At 38.4% G+C, this 24,469-nt stretch overlaps 1 protein-coding gene across 3 annotated transcripts in view; it reads right to left on the reverse strand.

The window, feature by feature from the left end:
- The window catches only part of LOC145681096 (protein kinase C-binding protein NELL1-like), a 434,908-nt gene that overhangs the window by 176,455 nt on the left and 233,984 nt on the right, over window positions 1–24,469 (reverse strand). For all 3 annotated transcript variants that reach the window (XM_081752492.1, XM_081752491.1, XM_081752493.1), the window contains exon 2: window positions 22,496–22,615. In XM_081752492.1, the coding sequence (XP_081608618.1) occupies window positions 22,496–22,615 (120 nt within the window). The remainder of the gene's footprint in view (window positions 1–22,495; window positions 22,616–24,469) is intronic.

Raw genomic sequence — 24,469 nt, forward strand, 5'->3', positions numbered from 1 at the left:
GACCAACCATTCTGACATGTTATTCCTACTTAGGTTAGTTAGATTTAATGCATTTATATGGTTTCCCTTAATCTTGCACGATTGAGAGTTTTTAAGGTTCCTGTGAGATCTTGAGGCATGATTCTTAAGGACTATAACATACTACGTCATGCACATTCATTCATAAGTAAAATATTCAATGATGAGTTTTAAATAAGTAATGGTTAGTTGATTTCGAGTTTAGTGTCCCATTCAGCATAAAGGCTCTATGAGACGTAGACCTATGTAAAACTGAACGGGGGATCAGAATCACATGATCTTCCACCGTGAATTGATCCCGTCTTAAGGATTAAAACCAATATTTCGCGTGATGTATCCAGGATATATTTGGATGAAAGACTTGGTTACGAACATTTTGACACGACTACTGACAATAAATTACTATTACAGTACTTATACGCTGAAACAATGGACTTAGACCACGCGTTCGGGTTCGGATCCGGATTCTGGTAAGTAGATCTTAAGGATCGGATGTACGAGATCTGGATTCAGACATTCCTACCACTGTTAAGATGTTATTTATCCATTACAAGCTCACATGACATACAATAGAACTAGAAACCCCTCGGACCAGAGGGATGCGCGTAAACACTCAATACGTGTTCCTTACATATTATGACAATGAGCAATATAAATTTCACTATCTTTAGGGTGAATGCATATTCAGTCAGACCAATATATCTAATACTGGATTTTGTGCACAACGTCAGTTTCTTCCTTAAAAAGGAAAAAAAAATCATCTCTAAATCATGTCGCTGCATGAACCGTCCTCCAATCACGTAGCACTACCGTCTAGAGCAGAAGACAGCGAGCTTGTCATTGGCCATTGATAATTTCATGTCCTTGAAAGCACTCCGCTGTTGCCACGTCACACCAAAACGCAAAAGCCATAAATCTGTAATTGATTGGGGAAGTTAAGGGGTGTGTGCTGAATTGCAATACAGCATTAGCTAACTCACGTATTTCCAATTCAGCACGAGTAAACAAATGGGGTGAGACCAAGTTGGGCGAAACAGCGTTGGGACTTACTGATTTTGTCCCTTTCACTCTGCTTGTGTTCTTGTGTCTGGCTGTCTATTTTGAATGTATTCCTAGTTCTCAGTGTAAATGTTCCGTTTAAACTCTATAGTATGTCATATGTAAGTTGATTTAGCTAATATATTAAACCAAAAAACGTTACGTATTTATGTCCAGTGTTCCTTCCAGACATATTTTTGGGGCACACTGATTCCAGAGCTCTGAGAGTGCCCCCCCCCCGGAGGAAACAAATTACGTCTATAATATAATAATAAATCATATACCGAAGCCGTATGAGAATAATATGTGTTCCTCCGAATACCAAATGCGCCCCGTGGGAACATTTTTTTCTGAAAGAAACACTGATCATCCACGTCAATGGGCACTATCACCCGCTAGGATAGAATCTAGAATCATATTTTGGGCACATGAAATCATCAGTAGTATAAATCAATAGTACCAAGTCAATGAATATATTCTAAATTTCGTCGGTCATGCATTATTTTCTTGTGATTACACATTATACTATGCAGGAAATCAGAAATCAATTAATTGATAAAATCCTGACTAATTCTGTCTCTTTAATTAAGATTTTATGGCTAGTCTTCTTTAAGGAAACCAGCTTGAATGCTGTTTGTACTCATCAAAGTCTGCATCAACAATACTTGTTATTTCCTGACAGTATTCTTTTTCCATTCGTCTTATCACTCATTGTAATCCAATGCGTGAGAAAATCTAATGAAAGGACGCGAATTTTGTTTGAAATATTAATTAAGAGAGAGACAGAGACGGCTCCCTATATAAACATGAGGCAACTGTTCGGTAACATGTCAACGGGATATGCTTTAATGTTTTCAATATATTATGGCGTCCGTAAAGAAACAAGCAAACAGCGATACATAAACACAAGCAATGAAAAGGATTAAAGGAAGCGACTAGATCGATGTCGCATGGATAGGAAACAAGTGTTTCGTGTGACAGGGCTTCTTTTTCCTATTGTATTCATATCCTGTCTAGGCTTTGTCTCTTTGTGTCAAGAATGACTACAGGTTTAAAAAAAATCGAGCGAGAAAACAGTATAAGAAAAATAGATAATGATTCTGTGTTAGAAATACGTATGATATAAAATTCATGTTAGGAAAGGTCAACTACTTCTTTTATTGACGATTTTTTGACTTATTTGTGTAAACGACACATGAACTGTGTTTTAATTCAATTTACATATTTAAATTTTGCGTGAAAATATGAATAATTTTGCCAATTAATTAGTGATTTGCATATTAAGTTTAATAGAATTAGCATACGTATCAGCGGGAGCATGTATCTTTTATTGGTATTTTTATGTATTTATATTGTGTATGTCGATTATGTAAATGAGCATTGAGTGACAACCGGATGAGACATCAGATTGGAGCAATGATATTAGAATATAATTTAATATTGACTTCGAAGAAAACAGAAAACTCTATAGTTTAGATACGATATTTTGCTGGCAGAGAAGCAGTGAAGGCTCACAGAGAAAAAAAAAAAAACTTTAAAGATAGCTTGTGTTCCTAACGGAGTCTTGGTCTCTCACGTCGTGAGAAAATATCAGAAACAAGGTAACCATCTCTATATGGGTGGAATACCTATGAGCTCCAGTTGTCACATGTATGGATAGCTAGTATCACTTCCTAGTGTATTTGTAGGTAGGAGCATACCCTGCCAGTATAGCGACACAGAGTCCATGAATACAATGCTTTCAAAATCATAAAATTTTTAACATGTCTATGAGAGAATCCCGAATACAAAGAGGTGCTATTTTTTTTAGACACGCCTACTTTTGGCATGTTAGGCTCTGAAAGCGTCGTTTGGTCAACGGACTAGCGTCAGAGAAAGGGAAGTTGACAAATTCAAAATTGTGGACGAGTCCACTTAAGTTTTAGTGGTAGACGTCGAGAACTCTGTTTCTCGTAGTACAGTGACATCCGCTAGATGTCTCTGCTAAAAGATTGTTTCTTCTGCTCCGCTGATAATAGTATGTACGATGTAATGTGATTTGTGATGTAAATAAACTTTCTGGGTGTTCCCGTAGTTGTAGATAGATATAGTAGCTCGATATATATTTTGTTTACAACATATGGCTTGTACTAATGACAGTTATAGACTTAGCTGATGGTTGTGGAAGGAATTCAGAAGACGAACACACACCTCAGTTTTGTTTTTTTTTGTTTTTTTTAAAACCTTGTCAAAAGTCATTACTGTTAGCAAGGAGAAGGGAATTCTCAAAATGATTTGATATTGCTTATCTTCATGTGTTAGGCTACGTCAGCCTCATTCAGGGTTCATTTTATATATTAGTATTTTTGTATAGTTCATTTAATTTGTGTCATTAATATGATCAATCAAAGTATAAACCATATCCTTCAATGCATCTGTTTCAGAGAATTGCAATATGCAATGTCACTTGGACAAGCAGTTACGGGGGTCGCCACTAGGTGGGACTACTTGTCAAGTTGTGTAGGTTAACTTGTCAAGTGATCAAATGAGAATAATTTTGTTGTTTATTTTAATTTTTCTAACTATATTCAGCACTGTGTTAGTGAGTGTGATATACAAACTGAAAGCTTGTTTAATAAGCTGTCTAACTCACATAGTGACTGTAAACGATGTCATTGAAGTGAACTATAAAGTGAAAAAGCATTTGAAAAAGTGTTGTGTATTGAAATATTTAAGTCATGGAAAGCCTACAGGTGAGTGACATGCCTCTCACCCCTATTTTGGGTGAAGCGTACTAAAGTGGATTGGCCCAACCCAAAAGTTGGGGCGAACAATGAACCGTGAGGGCAATATAACATTACGGGAGACAGTCAGAGGGGCAGTTGCTTCTTAGATCGGGAATCGTGTACGTCAGACACGAAGTTCGGAGTGAGTGTTCTAACCGTCTGTACTGAAAGTTATCATCGACACTTGTTGTGTTCAAACATTTATCGAACATGTCAGTGAGATAGTTTTAAAACATATACATAGTGTGTGCGATATATAAAATGTGCACTAAGTACTCATTTACCACTATTGCATCTTCGTAACGCTGAACTCATATTCTTTTGGTAGAATGAGAGCGTAGAAGGAACGAGTAACATTTATAAAAGTGCGGCTTGCGAACTTGACTGCAAAGTTATTTGTTATTTATTTTACTAAGTGCACCATGTTCGAAGTATTGCTAGTGTGAAGAGACAATGCTTTCACCTATATTTGTGAAGTGCTTCACACAAGTTTAACTTTTGACGTTTTACGTCATACGCCGTAAGTGAATACAAGAGACTGAGCTTTATGCTTGTATAACTTAGGCGCGGTTAGTACAATATAACTCCAGTGCTCCATAGAATGACTGACTAGGGTGAACTTTCAGACACAATTCAGTTAGTCAAGATTGCCGGCATGCAGAGGAACAGCGGCGTAGCGAGCATTACAAGATTGGGGGGGGGGATGAAACTTGAAATTGCCAAGTCTTGATTTTAAAAATGCCAAGTCTTGGTAAAAAAAAAAAAAAAAAAAACAAGTGTTTCGAAAATCTTAGTCTCACTTTTACCAACCCTCCGGAAAACTTTACAGCAACCTTATTTTCATATTCGTCCCATTCCGTGCCCCATCTGAGATACGAATACGAACAGTCTCCGGTTTCGAGTAAAATTTCACACTTCAAATCAGAATCATTATCATCTCCCACGATGCACAACTGTTAATTTGACAACTTATGGCTAGTTTAGATAATCTGCTCCAGTCAATCCTCATCAAAAATGCGCAGATTTTTTTCTCTACTGTCCTCCAGTCTCCTCCCACTTCGATTTCATAATTTCGCACTCTGATGAAAATTATTAAATACCGACAAGAAACATACTAATATATAACCTCCCTTTTAGGTGCCCCTCCAACCACAAGCCCGGGGCACGTGCCTCGCTTGCTCCCCCATGAGCTACATAAGTAACATACAATGGTTACGTAATATTTTGACTTATAATTACTACAAAGAAAGGAAGAATTGCAATTTTTGTTTTACATTCCGAAAGAACCAACTACCTGATTAAAAATAAAGTAGGAAAAGCAACACATTTGTATGTAAATGAAGTGAAACACACACCGGTCTATGCTTTCATCCAGCAGACGTATTGTTTGGCCCCCCAAAATGTGATTTTCGGAATCATGCACTTAGATTCATAGCAGAAGCGATAGAACGACTTGACTCATCCATTGTAGCTTTCGTCCATCGAACAACATTTCCAGAAACCTACTGTGCCCCCCCCCCCCTGTGCCGTGCCATGGAAAATCAGCACCCGGGGCGAAAGTATACGACGGCGTCCTCTTACATATGAGTTAAGGCCACAGATCATCCGCGAAGCGCCACCATGGTTGGCGCGAAGCGTAAGAAAATTTTCAAAAATAAACCCTGCTTTTCCTTGATTTTGAACACCTTTTATTACTTTTATTTTCCTTCCATTTTATATATGTGTACATATATTTTCCTAACATGAGTAACATTATAGAATCACTTCCTAAAACAGAAAGAGGATTTAAGTACATACTAGTAATATTCCAAGTAATTTTTCCTTTCTCTCTTTTTCTTTCATTCTCTTTTTTCATTTTTCTCCCCAATTTTGCGCCCCTTTCTTCGGCGCCCGGAGTTATCGCCCCCTGTTATGCAAGGCACTGTTGATACCATTCCCAAAACACTTTTGTTCAGTTCTCCCTACTCGAAAAGCCCTGTAAATAGAAAGTCTTACTGCAAAACAGAACTGAAATAAGCTATTCTTGTCCTCTATATTAATATGATCACCTTTTGTTTTAAAGCGAAAGGTTTATTCACACACAAAGCATACACTGTTACACATTACAAAGTATATTCAGTCTGGTATCAAAATCTACTTCCCTTTGACATTTTACTATTAGAAAAAAAATTACATACTATACATAGTAAAAAGTTTATACTAATAAACCTGCCATGTTTTCTTCATGGGAATACGGGACATCTTAGATCTCCTTCCCGCCCAAACTTTCCAACAAAATCCAATAAACTGTACCTCTGGTTATGAATAACAGTATAATAGGCCGCGGTGGCTCAGTGATATAGCATTCACTTCTGGTGCATGGGGTCCTTGGTTCGATCCCTACTCACTTGCAGTGAGCTTTGTAGTGGAAAAATACTGTGTGCGTGGGTTTCTCGGGGTTCTCTCGTTTCCTCCCACTTTCTTCATTCCACAGTTTCATTCATTTCTCATCATCACCATCTCCTTTAGCCTAGCCGACATTTATATTTTTTTCAACAATATAATAGGCGCAAGTTCCCTAAGCTGCAGCTACTTTTCTCTCGTCGTTCCTTGCAATTAACTTTACGGATTGAAGATGTTTACAATCCAACTACAATAAAAAAAAATGCCTTAAAAACTTAAGATAATGTCTTATAAAAATGCTTTACAGAAAAACAATATGCAAACGGTTCAAATCAGTGATACAATCTACATTTAATATCTTCGCGCGTTTAACAATATTTATTTACATGGTAGTATTTGCCAAAATTACGTTTGTCAGTTTAATCTGATGAAAAGTTGATTTTTCTCCTTTTGTCGTGTATAATTGTTAGAACCAGATTTACATATTTCTAAGCCCTGGACCAAGCACAATTCTGTGCGCATAACCTCTCAAAAATATTATAATTCTTGTTATGGTACTTTATTTAATGTATCTCTGAAGAAAAAGTCACTCATCTTTCCTGTGCTTGTACATGTAGAAACACTCAAGGCCATCTTACCTTTTCTTTCTTTTTCTTTTTTTTTATGTTGGAGAGTGTCCGAGTTTCCACCAGGTACAATGTTAAAAGCAGTGTTGTAAATTTCGCTCGCTATCAAGTCGGACAGGGTATTGTGATAACTTGATCAAAACTGCTACATGCTACACTTTGTTGTTCATTCACATTATCCCAGCCACTTCATTACTTTTCGAATAAGCTTATATTGATAACAGAAATGGGATGGAATTAAAATATTTGCCTGTCCCGACTAAATTTGTTGGGACGCGGGATTCTCGGGCCCAAAATCGGGACTGTCCCGTTTTTTACGGGACGTATGGCAGGCTTAATACTAACCAGTCACTGCCTTGTTCTTGTTTTATTAATATCAATTCTTCCAGTCACTACCTGTTGCCTTGTATAAGCTCTTGTATCAAATGCTTTTGCGTCAATTCTCTACTTGCCACCGAAACGTCTCTTCTGTCTGTCTCTGCATGCCAACTCTATTCTGCTTTTGTCAGTGGTACAATTCCCGATTTTCATTAAACATTCTTGCAACAAGTAAAGAAACTTTAAACGAATATAACAATTTACTTCAAGATTGGAAACTACACAAAACTTATGCCAAGCCTATAGGAGAACTGATAGTAATTTGCAGCAACTGGGTACCTAAGAAAATGCTAAACAGAATAAGTCAATTGAACAAAACGGCATTCTTCAAATTGCCAACTATGTATTTTAATTTGCCAACTTGTCAAGAGATTGAGTAACTTTGGGGGGGGAGGCTCCCCCCCTTTACCCCCCCTTAACGACGCCCCTGCAGAGGAATACACACAGAACCGCAGCAAATGCAGCAGAACTCCAGAGTTAGAGGGAGAACGTCCTGTAGGAGAGTGTAGCAGCACGACGGGAGAAGACAGAGAATGGTCGCCGGAAACGGAAGAAACACGACAAGGAGGTGTATAACGTGGTGAAAAGGGAGAGACACTGCAAGTAAGAAGTTAACGGCGAAATGAACAAAACGTGCACGAACTATTAAACAAAATGAGAGCTCAGAGCGTGTGATATAAAATTTTCAGAGAAAATAATTTTATTAAAATTAATTTTTTTTTCTCTCTCAGGTCTCATTGAGAGACCATGCGCGCGCGTGTGCTTCTGTAAATTTCAATAGTATGTGCATTGAAGTGGTGCATTAAATGGATATCACTGGAAATTTGAACTTCTGTATTGTTTGCAGTATTGGCCGAGAGGTATGTGTTACCCTTTAGTCCTTTTGTTTCTTTTTCAGGCCAGAAGCTGGGTTTGTGAATGGATCATGAAGGCGATTTGCGTATTTTGGGTATCTTTCTCATGCAGGAGGGGTGTTAAAACCACAAAGTGCTTGAAAATTAGAGTTTCATGCTAACAATAACCTTGTTTTATTTTTCAAAATTTTCATTTAATTAAACTACAGACTCTACCGACTGAACTGATTTAGTTAATTAACTTTGTAGCTGGAGGTTGCATTAATTTAAAGTAATTTTGACAGTAAATCTAACGTCTCCTCCCACATTTGCATTTTATCATTTTAATTAATTTTGATAATTTTATTCATATTATGCAATCTCACTTCCTCCCGCTCACAAAGAACTTGGCTGCCGTGCGCGTGGGGCTCGGCACACACACCATCCTGGATGTATGTTTTTTAGAATGTCCCTTTTCAAAATTTTGTTTTTATTAGTAAACGTTGTGGCAAAAGAAGTAAAGTTTTCTTTTTCATTTTTCTGGTCATTGGAATTTGTTGCCACAAACATGGAAGGATACCCAACGTTTTCATGTTAATTTAGTGCAAGCCAGACGCGGTTGTCAGTAGATGTTTTTTCTTTCAGGTGTCGCGCTGCCATCCAGAAAGTTTACCATTTATGTGTGTGTTATTATTTTGTGTTTTAAGCATTTAATATTTTGAAGTGTGTTGAAAATATCTAAACCTTTTGGAGGGGAATAATATTTAGAGAAGTTAGGCATATTAGAGCACATTTTTGTTTACTTGACTTCAATATCACATTTATGGTAATAACGCGGAGACAAGCTAAGGCGATGGAAGGCTCTGCAGGCGACAGTATTACTAACGATCAATTTGCGCAAATCATGGAGTTTCCGACGGAGTCTCAGGACACCGTGAGCGATTCTGTTGACAATGTAAACACCTCTCTCCAGGAAGTAGTTCCGCCTGGAGAAGGTACCGTTAGTAGTGAACGGGCTAATGAATCGGAGCAGGTTAGGGAACCGGTTCCTAGCACCTCAGCGCAAGTCACATCTATAACTGACCCGTGTCTCGCGTCACTGTTTGGCATGCTAAAAGAAATATCAGGTAAATTAGAATCGCAGGAAAAGAAACAAGAGAAAACGTTATCGGAATTAGCAAGTAGGCAGGAGAACGCTAGCAGAGCGATGCTAGATAGGTTAGAAGCTGTCGAAAAGCAGATCACTGCCAGTTTCCGGCATGAGATGCTTCAGAATGTGACAGAGCTAGAGGCAAGGATCGATTCCTCAGCGGAAGCTCTGGAATCCAAGATCGCAGCATCCTGCCAAGAACTAAAGACATCTGTTGAAGCAACCGAGAATAGGATCAGTGAACTGGAGGTACACACTGAAAACAAGATAGGCGAGATATCTGAGGTCCTTGGTTCGGATCTCGCTCAGGTCTCTCGGGATGTCAACCATTTACGTGGTGACATGGAGAGAGTGGGGGAAAATGTAGCCGCCGTTTCTACTGAAATAGACCGTGTGAAAGAAACAGTAGATAGTTCTGTGGGTCATCTTCAGTCGAAACTACGTAGAGCAGAACTAAGATGGGAGGAACAGCTGGAACTGTTAAAGGAGTCGGTGAGAGAGAACGGTTCCAGCTGTCAAAACACAGCCTCTGTCTCGCATGAGAGAGTCGACACGCCGGTCGCTGGACCGAGCCATGCAAGACAGTTCCCTGAGCTTCCCAGGCGGGAGCACTCAGATGAGCAGGCTGCCCCTCCCCCTCAAAACATCACCAACAACAGTAGTAATGGTAGTGTGGCTACTTGCCAAGTAGCGTCGGCCTTAGGACTACTGCACAGAGATCTGTCTCTTCCTGTTTTTACAGGAGGAGAATCGGAAATTCAGGCCCACAATTTTCTCGTAGAACTAGAGAATTATTTTGATCTAACTGGTGTTCCAGAGGAGAGACGGCTGGCGTTTTTTTCTCACTGCTTCCGTGGCATCTCGAGACAGTGGGTACAAGTCACACTGAAGAAATGTAATACTTATCAAGATCTTGTGAAACATTTCAAAGACGCGTATTTGAGTGAAGAAAAACTTGCTAATCTCCGTGCCTCCATTTTGACGTCACGCTTTGAGACACGGGGAAGTAAGAAACCGACAGAATACTTGTTGGAGTTGCTGCACACCAACAGTATTCTCGACCCCCCTTTGCCTCCCCAGGTACTCTTGCGAGTTTTGCCTCGACAATTGCCATTCTCCATCTATCGGTGCATCGTTTCATCGAAACCTCGCACTATAGATGAGTTGTTAAATATTGTTGGTGAGCTGCAGTCCACCTACCAGCCACCAAGTAACAACAATAGGAGGGGAATAAATGCACTGACAGTAGAGGAAGAAGAAGAAGAAACTGGACGATCTTCCCCCCCTCACGAAACAGTAGGCCGAGTAACCCCACTCGAGACAGAAGGTTCCACAGGGATAATGGGCCTTATCACAATAGGGGTACGAGAAGAGGCAAGAGAAATCAGAATAATAATGGCAATAATGGCAATTGGCGTTCGAGAAATTCCAGTGGTCAGTCTCGTGACACTGGAGGTTCTCGAACAGGAAACCAAAACAATCGAGGGCAAAGACGTGGAAGGAATAGGGGTCGTGGTAACGCGCAGCCACGCGATAATAATCGTAACACTGACTATGCAGCGGAGGTTAATCAGCTCCGAGTTCATGACGATAGGACTGCACAGCCTTCGAGACAAGTCTCGTCTCGAGGCAACTCGCGTGCAAACAGCCCTGGAACTAGTCAACGCCACTGAGAACTGTCCGCATGTTCTCAGAGCGGTGACTTGAATACTAGCGTACTGGATATTCAAGCTGAACCGGCGATATCTATTTCTGGGAATGTGCGTAATGATAGTATAGAGTATGATATTGATTTAGAAGAAGAAAAAGAAGAAAATTGTGAGACGCATGTAAAGACTTTAGAGACACTAGAGAATGGGGATTGCGAAGTTTGTAGACGCATAATTAGCACCACACATTTCGATCGTGAAGGAAACAACGTCATTCGTCAACCTGAAATTATGTTATTACAGAGAAATGGGGACAAAATTAAAATAAACAGGGAATTGTTTGACGAGACGAATGCGATCTTTAGGAACCTTTTAGACAGTTCAACTGAAAAGCTACCCAATAACAATTTGGTAACACTTCCCGAGGTAGAAGTAGGTTTATTTAATAGTAAAATTCTGGCATTATTGGATAGTGGAGCTAGTATATCAGCTATCTCGTTGCAATGTTGGGAAGTAATACGACAGCGAGACCCCCACCAGCGTTCATCAAGTCATCAAATATTAGAGTTAGTTCAGCGTTCGGTCGCGCCGTAGCATCGATCATCGGCCAAGTCTTGTTAGAAATTGTTATTGCAGAAAAGGAGTACTATACTTCGGCAATAGTAGTGAAAGGGCTCAACCGTGAACTCATTTTGGGTTCACAGTTCTTTGTAGAGAGTAGGGCGATTTTAGATTATGAGAAAAACGTCCTTTTGCTTAACCACCCCCACCATATAGAAGTTTCTTTTCGAGACATTGAAGTATAGGAAGAAGACCTTTTCATAAGAAAATTATCCTGGGAGTTCGAAGAGGATGTGGTTGATTGTGAGAATCCCACACTTAGTAGTATGTGCGCGTCGAGGAGAGGACCGCTGACTACACCGCAGTTCGAGCGAGCGTCAGCAGGTGGAGGCCACCAGCAAGAGTTGGCTACCCTGCGCAGCCAGTTGGATGATGGGAAGTTCCCAACTGCAGCCGAACTTGCAAATGTTGTTTACTCGCCACAGGAATGGGCGAAGGTTCGAACCCAGGCTACACCCGACGAGATCAGAGATCATGTCGAAAAGTACACTGATTTGAGTGGGGAGGAAAAGCAAAAGTTGTACGACGTGCTCTACAAACATCGACGCATATTTGATGAGAAGCCCGTACCATCAGGGATTACCAGCATTCCATTGAGGTGACCGATGATCGACCCATGAAGACAAGGATGTATCCGTACCCTCTTCGACACAGAACGGCTGTTACTAACACCATTAATCGTTGGTTGGCGTGGGGTATAATAAAGAAGCATCCCACTTCTTATCTTAGCCCACTTGTGATTGTTCCAAAGAAGAATGGGACCTTAAGAACTTGCCTGGATGCGCGCAAGCTCGGTGCCATTACGCGCTCAGAATTCGACCAGCCAATCCCTGCACTGTGTACATTACAAGATTTGTGTGAAAGGCGCTGGTTTGCAAGTTTAGATGCGGTGGATTCGTTCCAACAAATTCTAGTTGAGGAAAACAGCCAGAAATATCTAGGTTTCCTTCACGACGGAATTACGTATGTATTTAAGAAGCTACCATTTGGGACCAAGCAGAGCTTAGCTTCATGTGTGCGTGCGATCAATTCCATTCTCGGGGATGAGTGTCGTGAATTTTGTGGCCATTATGTTGATGATGTGACAATATCGTCATTTTCTTTCGACGAACACTTACGTCACCTTGATATTGTCTTAGGAAAATTAAAAGTAGGAGGCCTAACCTTAAGATTGAAAAAGTGCCAATTTGCCCGCCGGAGAATTTCAATTCTTGGCTATGACCTCTCGCCTGCTGGAATTGAGAAGTCGCAGGAGAAACTGGATAAGGTCATGGAATTTCGTAGACCCAGAAATGTGAAAGAATTAAGAAGTTTTATTGGGTACTGTCAATTCTATCGAATATTCAGTACGCAGTATTCAGAAATATTATATCCATTGTTTCAGTTGTTAAAGAAGGGAGTGAAATTTCAATGGTTGCAATGTCATGACGTAGCGTTTCAAAAGATACGTGAAGTCTTCAGAGAAAAGGTAGTGCTGAAGAAGTCGCTCCCTGACAGACAACTTATTTTGGAATGTGACGCTTCCGATGTAAGTTGTTCGTCACATCTTTATCAACTGGACGACAATGGCGAGGTCCGTGTAATAGGGATGACGTCACGCATCTTTAATGCAGCAGAACGTAATTATGGGATTTCAGAGAAAGAGATGGCAGGTGTAATTGATGGCGTGTGCAAGTTTAAGCACTATTTAGTAGGCAACCACTTCAAAATTCGCAGCGACCATCAATCGATACGTTTTCTGCTGTTATGTAGGCTTACGTCACAGCGTCTGATGCGTTGGGTACTAACTTTGAACATGCTTTCCTTTGAGTTCGAGTATGTGAAGTCTAAGGACAATTTAAGTGATTACCACTCCAGGTACCCACCAAATACAGGGGTACAATTTGATAAAGCCAAGAAATTAGTGTTGAATGAATCACTTATGACTATACTGACACACATTCCGAGTCAGTTAAGGGAACTCATTGCAGTGTTGCCAGAGCTGCAAACTTCGGACCCTGTATTTGGCGACGTCAAGAGAAAGCTGCAGAACCAGGAAAACTCAGGGAAAACAGCCAGTGAGAACCACCAGTACTTGCTCTCGAATGGACGGCTATGCAAACGTGACCGTTCTGGTCTACGGATTTGCATACCGGAAGTGCTTGTGCAGCCATTGTTGGAATATTACCACAATGAGCGAGGACATCTGTCTGCTAGCAAACTCGTGCCAATGTTGACCGAATATTTTGTATGGCCGAAGATGAGGAATGCCATAAAGAAGTTCTCAGCTTCCTGTGGTCTGTGCCAGAAAGCATCCCCCCCTCACATGTATCGTGCGGGACCACTGAACCCTGTTTTAGTGCGTCGTCCTGGGTACATGGTTTGCTTGGACTGGTTGGGGCCTCTCCCTGTGGGGGTAGGCAACGTGTCGTACATCCTTGTATGCGTGGATGCTTTCTCCAAGTTGATAGGGCTGTATGCGTGCAGAAGGGCCACCACAGACACAGCGTTGAAGAAGCTGAAGGAGTTCCTGAAACTGTGTCCGTCTGCTGAGGTCATCTTGACAGACAATGGGACACAGTTTTCAAGTACTAAGTGGAAGAAGGAACTCTCGGACTTAAACCTTAAGCCCATCTATAGTACTCCGTACTATCCCCAAGGAAATATGGCTGAGGTGGGTGTGAAATCGACAGTGAGAATGTTACGAAAATTGTGCCATGACAAGCAGAAGGAATGGCCCAAACATCTTGAGAAAATCGAAAAGTGTCTCAACTCAAGCGTACATCTGTCGACTGGTTTAAGTCCATACCAAGTGCACCTGGGAGAATCACCATCGAGAGAATTAGCGAGATTATTCGAAATCCCAGACGTTGAGAGACACAAATCGTTGCAGTATTATGTCGAGCTAGCAGCAAGAAATCTGAAGAAGTCAGCACAGCGGAGAAAGAAGGCCTTCGATAAACGTCGCGAGCCAGCGCGTTTCGAGGTTGGAGATTTAGTACTGGTGAGAGCTTTTCCCAAGTCTGACGCTTTCTCTGGCATAACGAAGAAAATGCTTCTCTTATACACGGGGCCTTATATCACACTCTCCACAACGCAGAATAATGTGTGCGTTCTCGGTGATCCTGAGACGAGAGAAGTGTTAATGAAGAGGAACGTGTTTCACCTGAAGAAATACGTACCGCGTGAAACCACGCCTCCTCAGGACCCAGCTGACCTGATGACGTAGGAGAAGAAGAAGCAAGCACAGCACGTCACACAGGCAGGACAGCTGAAGATGTTTACACTCACAGACGCACCTCCTTACGTCTGGGAAACAAGAGAGTTGTTGCGCTGAGTGTAACATTGCAGAAGAAATACTGTTAGCTAATGCTGAGAGATAAATTCCAGATAAAATGACAAGTTAGGATGTGATTATAATATATTAGTGATTATGTTATATGTTATTAGTGTTAGGATTTTTTTATGTATTTAGGGAAATTTTGTATTTAAAATATGGCATATACGGTGTATGTAGGTTATATACGTAAAGTGTATTGGAACCTCGTCTAGGAAAATGCAACGATTAAGCGATTAACGGTTGCATTTCCTTAGGAGGGGAATAATGTAAACGACACATGAACTGTGTTTTAATTCAATTTACATATTTAAATTTTGCGTGAAAATATGAATAATTTTGCCAATTAATTAGTGATTTGCATATTAAGTTTAATAGAATTAGCATACGTATCAGCGGGAGCATGTATCTTTTATTGGTATTTTTATGTATTTATATTGTGTATGTCGATTATGTAAATGAGCATTGAGTGACAACCGGATGAGACATCAGATTGGAGCAATGATATTAGAATATAATTTAATATTGACTTCGAAGAAAACAGAAAACTCTATAGTTTAGATACGATATTTTGCTGGCAGAGAAGCAGTGAAGGCTCACAGAGAAAAAAAAAACTTTAAAGATAGCTTGTGTTCCTAACGGAGTCTTGGTCTCTCACGTCGTGAGAAAATATCAGAAACAAGGTAACCATCTCTATATGGGTGGAATACCTATGAGCTCCAGTTGTCACATGTATGGATAGCTAGTATCACTTCCTAGTGTATTTGTAGGTAGGAGCATACCCTGCCAGTATAGCGACACAGAGTCCATGAATACAATGCTTTCAAAATCATAAAATTTTTAACATGTCTATGAGAGAATCCCGAATACAAAGAGGTGCTATTTTTTTTAGACACGCCTACTTTTGGCATGTTAGGCTCTGAAAGCGTCGTTTGGTCAACGGACTAGCGTCAGAGAAAGGGAAGTTGACAAATTCAAAATTGTGGACGAGTCCACTTAAGTTTTAGTGGTAGACGTCGAGAACTCTGTTTCTCGTAGTACAGTGACATCCGCTAGATGTCTCTGCTAAAAGATTGTTTCTTCTGCTCCGCTGATAATAGTATGTACGATGTAATGTGATTTGTGATGTAAATAAACTTTCTGGGTGTTCCCGTAGTTGTAGATAGATATAGTAGCTCGATATATATTTTGTTTACAACATATGGCTTGTACTAATGACAGTTATAGACTTAGCTGATGGTTGTGGAAGGAATTCAGAAGACGAACACACACCTCAGTTTTGTTTTTTTTTGTTTTTTTTAAACCTTGTCAAAAGTCATTACTGTTAGCAAGGAGAAGGGAATTCTCAAAATGATTTGATATTGCTTATCTTCATGTGTTAGGCTACGTCAGCCTCATTCAGGGTTCATTTTATATATTAGTATTTTTGTATAGTTCATTTAATTTGTGTCATTAATATGATCAATCAAAGTATAAACCATATCCTTCAATGCATCTGTTTCAGAGAATTGCAATATGCAATGTCACTTGGACAAGCAGTTACGGGGGTCGCCACTAGGTGGGACTACTTGTCAAGTTGTGTAGGTTAACTTGTCAAGTGATCAAATGAGAATAATTTTGTTGTTTATTTTAATTTTTCTAACTATATTCAGCACTGTGTTAGTGAGTGTGATATACAAACTGAAAGCTTGTTTAATAAGCTGTCTAACTCACATAGTGACTGTAAACGATGTCATTGAAGTGAACTATAAAGTGAAAAAGCATTTGAAAAAGTGTTGTGTATTGAAATATTTAAGTCATGGAAAGCCTACAGGTGAGTGACATGCCTCTCACCCCTATTTTGGGTGAAGCGTACTAAAGTGGATTGGCCCAACCCAAAAGTTGGGGCGAACAATGAACCGTGAGGGCAATATAACATTACGGGAGACAGTCAGAGGGGCAGTTGCTTCTTAGATCGGGAATCGTGTACGTCAGACACGAAGTTCGGAGTGAGTGTTCTAACCGTCTGTACTGAAAGTTATCATCGACACTTGTTGTGTTCAAACATTTATCGAACATGTCAGTGAGATAGTTTTAAAACATATACATAGTGTGTGCGATATATAAAATGTGCACTAAGTACTCATTTACCACTATTGCATCTTCGTAACGCTGAACTCATATTCTTTTGGTAGAATGAGAGCGTAGAAGGAACGAGTAACATTTATAAAAGTGCGGCTTGCGAACTTGACTGCAAAGTTATTTGTTATTTATTTTACTAAGTGCACCATGTTCGAAGTATTGCTAGTGTGAAGAGACAATGCTTTCACCTATATTTGTGAAGTGCTTCACACAAGTTTAACTTTTGACGTTTTACGTCATACGCCGTAAGTGAATACAAGAGACTGAGCTTTATGCTTGTATAACTTAGGCGCGGTTAGTACAATATAACTCCAGTGCTCCATAGAATGACTGACTAGGGTGAACTTTCAGACACAATTCAGTTAGTCAAGATTGCCGACATGCAGAGGAATACACACAGAACCGCAGCAAATGCAGCAGAACTCCAGAGTTAGAGGGAGAACGTCCTGTAGGAGAGTGTAGCAGCACGACGGGAGAAGACAGAGAATGGTCGCCGGAAACGGAAGAAACACGACAAGGAGGTGTATAACGTGGTGAAAAGGGAGAGACACTGCAAGTAAGAAGTTAACGGCGAAATGAACAAAACGTGCACGAACTATTAAACAAAATGAGAGCTCAGAGCGTGTGATATAAAATTTTCAGAGAAAATAATTTTATTAAAATTAATTTTTTTTTCTCTCTCAGGTCTCATTGAGAGACCATGCGCGCGCGTGTGCTTCTGTAAATTTCAATAGTATGTGCATTGAAGTGGTGCATTAAATGGATATCACTGGAAATTTGAACTTCTGTATTGTTTGCAGTATTGGCCGAGAGGTATGTGTTACCCTTTAGTCCTTTTGTTTCTTTTTCAGGCCAGAAGCTGGGTTTGTGAATGGATCATGAAGGCGATTTGCGTATTTTGGGTATCTTTCTCATGCAGGAGGGGTGTTAAAACCACAAAGTGCTTGAAAATTAGAGTTTCATGCTAACAATAACCTTGTTTTATTTTTCAAAATTTTCATTTAATTAAACTACAGACTCTACCGACTGAACTGATTTAGTTAATTAACTTTGTAGCTGGAGGTTGCATTAATTTAAAGTAATTTTGACAGTAAATCTAACGTCTCCTCCCACATTTGCATTTTATCATTTTAATTAATTTTGATAATTTTATTCATATTATGCAATCTCACTTCCTCCCGCTCACATTTGATGCAAATCTGACAATTTAGTACATAGTCCAATCCATTTAGAAAGATTTTGAGCCAAACCTGGACCCAAAAAAAAGAAAAAAGAAAAAAGAAAAATACAAAGCGAAACCACTTGGATTATGTTCCAAGGTTTTCCAGAACATATCCTGAAAATTTCCAAGTTCTTCCACTTGGGAAAAATCCGCCATCTTGGATTCAATATGGTGACCAGACTGAGACACCGACTTACACTTAAATAATATCTACTCACAGAATTAAGCTGGAACGTTCTTGTGCCAGTTTCAACATAATAGGATAGGTTAAGGAATGCAAATTTGCATGCTTCTATGCATTGCAGCCATACTGAAAAATTGTAGTTATTACATGAAAAAAATATAGTCATTCTCATTTTACAATTATATGTTATTGGTATATAACTCAGAAACTAACCGAGATATGAAAACTGTCTCAAAGTGAACGTGATAGAATATAATCGTACCTTTCAAACGATGCCACTTATGTTGGTCTATCTTAAAAAGTAAAGAGAACTAGTCGCATTTATGTGACACTCGGTGTGCAATTTTCAATAACATTAATCTCAGGTGCCTGCTATAATGGTTTCGTGTGCAGTCACATGTCTTCTCCATTTGATTTGTGATGTTTGTTTAAGGTTCTCAGAGCATAAAAAAACATTTAGTCAGATGACCTGAATGTGGTCGATAAGGCCGCCATTTTGAATTCAATATGGCGCCGGCTCTTTTTAAACTATAATTAAAATTGTGCTTGATTAAAAGGTCAAATTCTTTACTTGTCCTAAAATTAAACAGCAAAGCATGTTTATCATTATCCATTTTGAAATAATTAGGTCGAAACAATAAGTTGAAAATAAATCATCGTATTATGCTAGTATAGAAACAACCAATATTAATGCTCAAATTTAAATATGATTAGGTTATTGTCCTATTTTTAACTAATTAAATTCAAATAGAACAGTTTTTAAATTGTAATTAAATCCGTCACCATAGTTGTAAGTCTGCAAATCGCTACTTACTAGCGCCATCTACCGGCATCAGGTAGGCAAGAGGCGCAAATAGCAATATCTATCAGCTTAGCTTTATACTATTAGGAATTAGAGTTATTCATAGATTGACATATTTTTGCATCATGATTCTTGATGATTACGAATAGGATATGCATCATTTGGAGGGGCGTCATTTGGAGAGGACAAAAGGCAATTGCCCCCTGAGAATATGAGAAATATATATTTCTAATAAATTTTATAGTAATATATTATTTTTTTAAAATGTGAAACTCTGATATCGGTTGGGAAACTTGACCCCTGAACCAAAATCTGGATTGATGTTACTGATATGTGCCAGTGTTGAAAAAAACAAAAAACAAAAAACAAAGATGCAATCTGCTACTTAAAGAGTGCATTGTTTACATAAACAAATGAACAATCTGTACAGCAGAATACAATTTGTCAATTATTATTATTAGCAACTAGCTGAAATACCCATTCTTCGTATGGCAGCTGTATTTAGAAGTCACTCATGTGGGAGTATCACCATTCATCTCAGCGACCGCGAAAAGTATGGACTTGACACTAATATCAGTCATTTTGGATTATTATTACATGCGTTGGTATCCCCCCTTCCAAAGACCCCCAGCCCCTAGCCGAATGGGGTGAATTTGGAAGTTAATGCGATAGGAATTTTACTATTGATCTCAGCGACCGCAAAAACTATGAATTCGACATTAATATCGGTCATTTTCTAGAACTTTTACATGTCTCGGTAAACGCCCTTCCCCCTGAGAAACACCTGGTTCGAAATTTGAAAAAAAAATTCTTCGTCTTGGTCTGGGGCCTGAACCAAGGTACCCGTGACCCAAATTTGGTAACTCTCGGTCCACTCGTCTGGTCCCCAAGCTGCACACAGATAAACAAACTCTTTATTTTATTTATATTAGATACACACAATACCACAAAAATGGGCTTTTCTTCTCGATTTTCACGAAAATTTCACATCAGAATTTTCCCTGAAAAACATCACATTTTGTTCATCGCGATGCCATTCATAGGGATGCAAATAAGCAACAAAACTTTACTCGCACAAGAAAACAACTTACTAGCCCATATCTCACAATAGAAATCATTATCAATTCGATTAAATCATACCTTCGATATGATATTAAACACTCGCCCGCACCGACGAACCATTCGCCCCGGGCGAGTGGGCGCATAATTATTTGCATCTCTGCATTAACTGATATCTGACTTTTCGACAATATTATTTTTAGATAAAGGATCATTTTTTTTGGTTTACAATTTTTTTGTTTTTTCTGAAAAACTATACATGAGATTTTCACTTAACTATATTACTTTCTTTAACTCATTGAGGCCTATGGATCTTACCTTGCAGGGGCGCGGTGGTTCAGTGGTAGAGCGCTCACCTCTGTCGCATGAGGTCCCTGGTTCGATCTCACATGCAATAACACAACAAATAACGATTAATATTTTGAGCTGGTTCTGTATAGGAAAATCGTTGACTGCAACAACAACACTGGGAAACTCACAATTCACATAAATGTTACTTTTGGTAAAGTTCCTAGCCAGAAATGAAACTTGTGAAAACATTTTTTTAAACAAGAATTTTAGGGATGATCCAAATAAAAAGGAATTAAAAGACTGTGATCTGTCAACAATTAATTTTCGGATCAGGGGCGACAAAATTTTTGAATGACTCCTAAATCGAGATTTCGTATTTTCTACGGAATAAGGACATCACACTGAATTAACCGATAGTTTGGGTTTGGCTACAATGTAGTTCTCCAGATATAAGGTATACAAGAAAATTTTTGATTGAATGAAATATATTGGATCTTGGATCAGGGGTCACAAAATTTCTGGGCGGCCCCTAAATCTTTTTTTTTTTTTTTTTTTTACGGAATAAGCACATCATACTGAGTTAACTGATATTTGTAATTTTGTAATTTTGCAACTGCAGAGTTTTGTAATTTTCGAAGATTTACAAGCCACAGTACAAAGCCTAGTAACCTTCGAGGAGCTATAGCCCAAAGTTTATTAATTACAAAGGAGCTAATTGCCAGATTTTTAGTAACTTCGACGACCTAGTGTACATTTTAGATTCTACTAATCTTCAAAGAGCTACTGTCCAAAGTTTAGTAATCTTCGAGGAGCAACAGTCGAAAATCTAGCAATTTTCGTAGAGCTACAGTTCAGAGCCTACTATTTTTCGTGAACTTACAGTTCAGTGTTTAGTAATCGTCGAGAAATTAGAACATAACTTGGCAATCTTCTAATAAGTTTACCATTCATTTCTTTTAGTATAAAATAGTCATTTCATTTGAATGGACTATTGAGTTGGGATGAAGAAAAAAGCTCATCCCACTCTTAATCACAAATACCCCATTACCAATACATTTTATTTCATGTACTATAATTTGGTTGTTTAGGTGTTGAGTTGAAAGATAATAATAATAATAATAATAATAATAATAATAATAATAATAATAATAATAATAATAATAATAATAATAATAATAATAATCCCTATATCATAAGAAGCCCAGAACTTTAACGAAAAAAAAGTGAAGCTAACCATTGGATCTCAGTTTTACTACTTCAAACTAATTATTTTTATAAGTACTCGTCTTATAAAAGTTATTGGTCAATTGTTGAGTTGGAGATCAGCGTCCTGTTTAGCATCGAGGCAATATGAAACATAGACCTGCAAATTAACGTGGCAGTCGAACCATATAAGCTCCTAGAGAGAATCGAATCCGCGTATCTCGACCGAGAGGCGCATACACGAACCATGTAGCCGTGAGGGAGTTTATTGAGTTGATTTTGAGTTTAACGTCCCGTTCAGCAGCGAGGCTATATGAGACGTGGACCTACTGATTAACGTGGAATCCGAACCACATGAGCTCCCGCTTAGCCACGGAGGAGCCCGTGAGGGAGTTTATATAACTTATTGATGCAATATATATATTTCTTTATACTGTCTGCAGCAGAAACCCAAACAAATATATATTAGTTAGGCATGATATAACGGATAGTGTGTGACATTATTTCGATGTTATTTCTGACTTTGTAGACTCGGCTCATTGCCGCTTTTTATGCAAGTATGTTCCTTGTGTTTAACAATGTTGGTTTAACATCGAAAATTCTATACTCCACCCGGTATGTAACCCTGTAACATTAACACAAAGAAACACGAGTTAACCATTTTCCCCCGGGAGTGAAGTAGAGGATTATTATATGAAAGTTTTACATTTAAATTAATTTCATTTTAATACAATCCCAAGTAAAAAGTTCACGAATTTCCTTATTTAGATAAAAATAAACACCAAAATGAACTTAATACTATTAATATATAAATGGTAAAAGTATTAAAAAACTTACCATTGAGATAGATAGCTGGCGTTAGGCTGTGGGGTCCGGGTGCAAGGGAAACGCCCGGGTGGGTGGTGTTGTGGAGCTGAAGCCCCTCCAGAAGGTCTATCTGACGGTCCAGGCCGGCGGCTGCAACAAATAGGAAACACTGTTTTAATGTAAGACACTTTTAAAATAAAACATTAATTAAAAATATCTTCATATCTAACAGTTTCAGTTGTAAATAATAATAATAATAATAATAATAATAATAATAATAATAATAATAATAATAATAATAATAATAATAATAATAATAATAAACTTAATGTCTTGAGCATGGTGGAAAGACTACAAGGTGGATGCAATGCAGTGCTACATTCTTGTCGCTCTGGCGCATGACGTCATTTTGGTCGCAGACGTGGCCAGCGAGAGTCAGATGAACTTTTAACAAGCGCTTGCTCGCTGGTATCTTACACGCAAACTTCTCTTCTATTTATAGTGATCTTCAACGAAGTAAAAATTTTAGTACAAACAATAATTATATAAACGTAATGTAATCAATGCTTAAGCCAAGTGAATTCAAAGGAAGATATTTACAATAGCAAAAGAAACAGCAATATCAGTTCATATTAAACAGCTTTGAAGCTTAAACAAGCCAATATTACTCACTACATTTCTGCTTTTTCTTTCTTTTCTTTTCTTTCTTTCTTTCTTTTCTTTTTTAAACATCTGAAGTAATACACTCGAGTATGTATAGGCCTGAATAATCTATAATACAGTGTGTCGTTAATGCATTTCATTATTATATATTTATGTATGCTCAAGCATATTTTCGTAACACATTGATCGGTTTTGATTTACTATTATTATTATTTTGCTTGAAAGAAAATTCTTTACTGATGACCCAATATAAATTTTGAGAATATCTCAAGGGAGAATTCATGGTTTTCATAAACAGAAATGCACGTACGTATATTTTCGTTATGCTTGGACAGCTTTTTAAAAGAGGTTGCTCCCACGTAAGTTTCGTCAGAATCTCAGGGGAGGTTAAAAACTTTATTGAGCAAGGACGCACGTATTTAATATTTTAAACATAGTTTTTATTTTTGATTTATATAAAAAAAAATCATCTTATTTGAAGTCGCTGATCGCTTATTTATAAAATTTGTATTTAAACAAAATGTTTGGTGAAATTGACAGTTCTCTGAATATTAGTGTCAAAATTTACGCCATAACAAACTGTATTATTAAAACATATCTACGAAATAAAACGTTACATATACTATTGTGTTCTAAAAATATATAGAAATAAATATGTATATACAAAGCACCTCAAACAAAGAAATTGCAACAACATGACTATTTCAAGCAAGAAACAAAGTACTAGGCGTAGGTGAAGACGATGTAGGGGTGTTACAGCTAGACTAGAAAACATATAAACCATAAAATTACATAAATTTCTTAATTTTCTTCATCAGTTTTCTCTTTTTCTGTCCCGTGGACTAAAGAAAACAAAAGATAAATGCAAGTGAATGATTATGTGGAATTTGGTGGAATGAGAATGTGGGAGTACCCCGAGAAACTCACGGACACGATGTTGTCTACCACAAACTCGCTTAATGAGAAGCGGACCAGTATCCTTTGCACCAGAGGTGAGTCTTCTGCCACTGAGCCACCGTGCTTGCTTGATTGGTTGAGAATCTACCATATTTTTAAATTTACTGCAGCCATTCTTAACTTTATAATTCTGGAGGGGGCCCCTAAATATGTATATGTAATTATGCAAAGTTATGATTAAAATGAACAAAAATTTCATAATCTAAGTGTAAAAATGTCCCGACAATGTCGCCCTGACATAGTAGGTGGATACTTTATTCTCTTGATCTAATACATTGTTATATATCTTTGTAACCGTTAATCGTTATTACGAACCTTCCATTCGTTAGTTAATTTGAAGTGCAACGTCCCGTTTTAGCACCGAGGCTACAGGGAATGCAGACC

The sequence above is a fragment of the Thermobia domestica genome, chromosome 3 (genome assembly GCF_964235325.1).
Source record: "Thermobia domestica chromosome 3, izTheDome1.hap1.1, whole genome shotgun sequence".
NCBI classification, from domain to species: Eukaryota; Metazoa; Arthropoda; class Insecta; order Zygentoma; family Lepismatidae; genus Thermobia; species Thermobia domestica.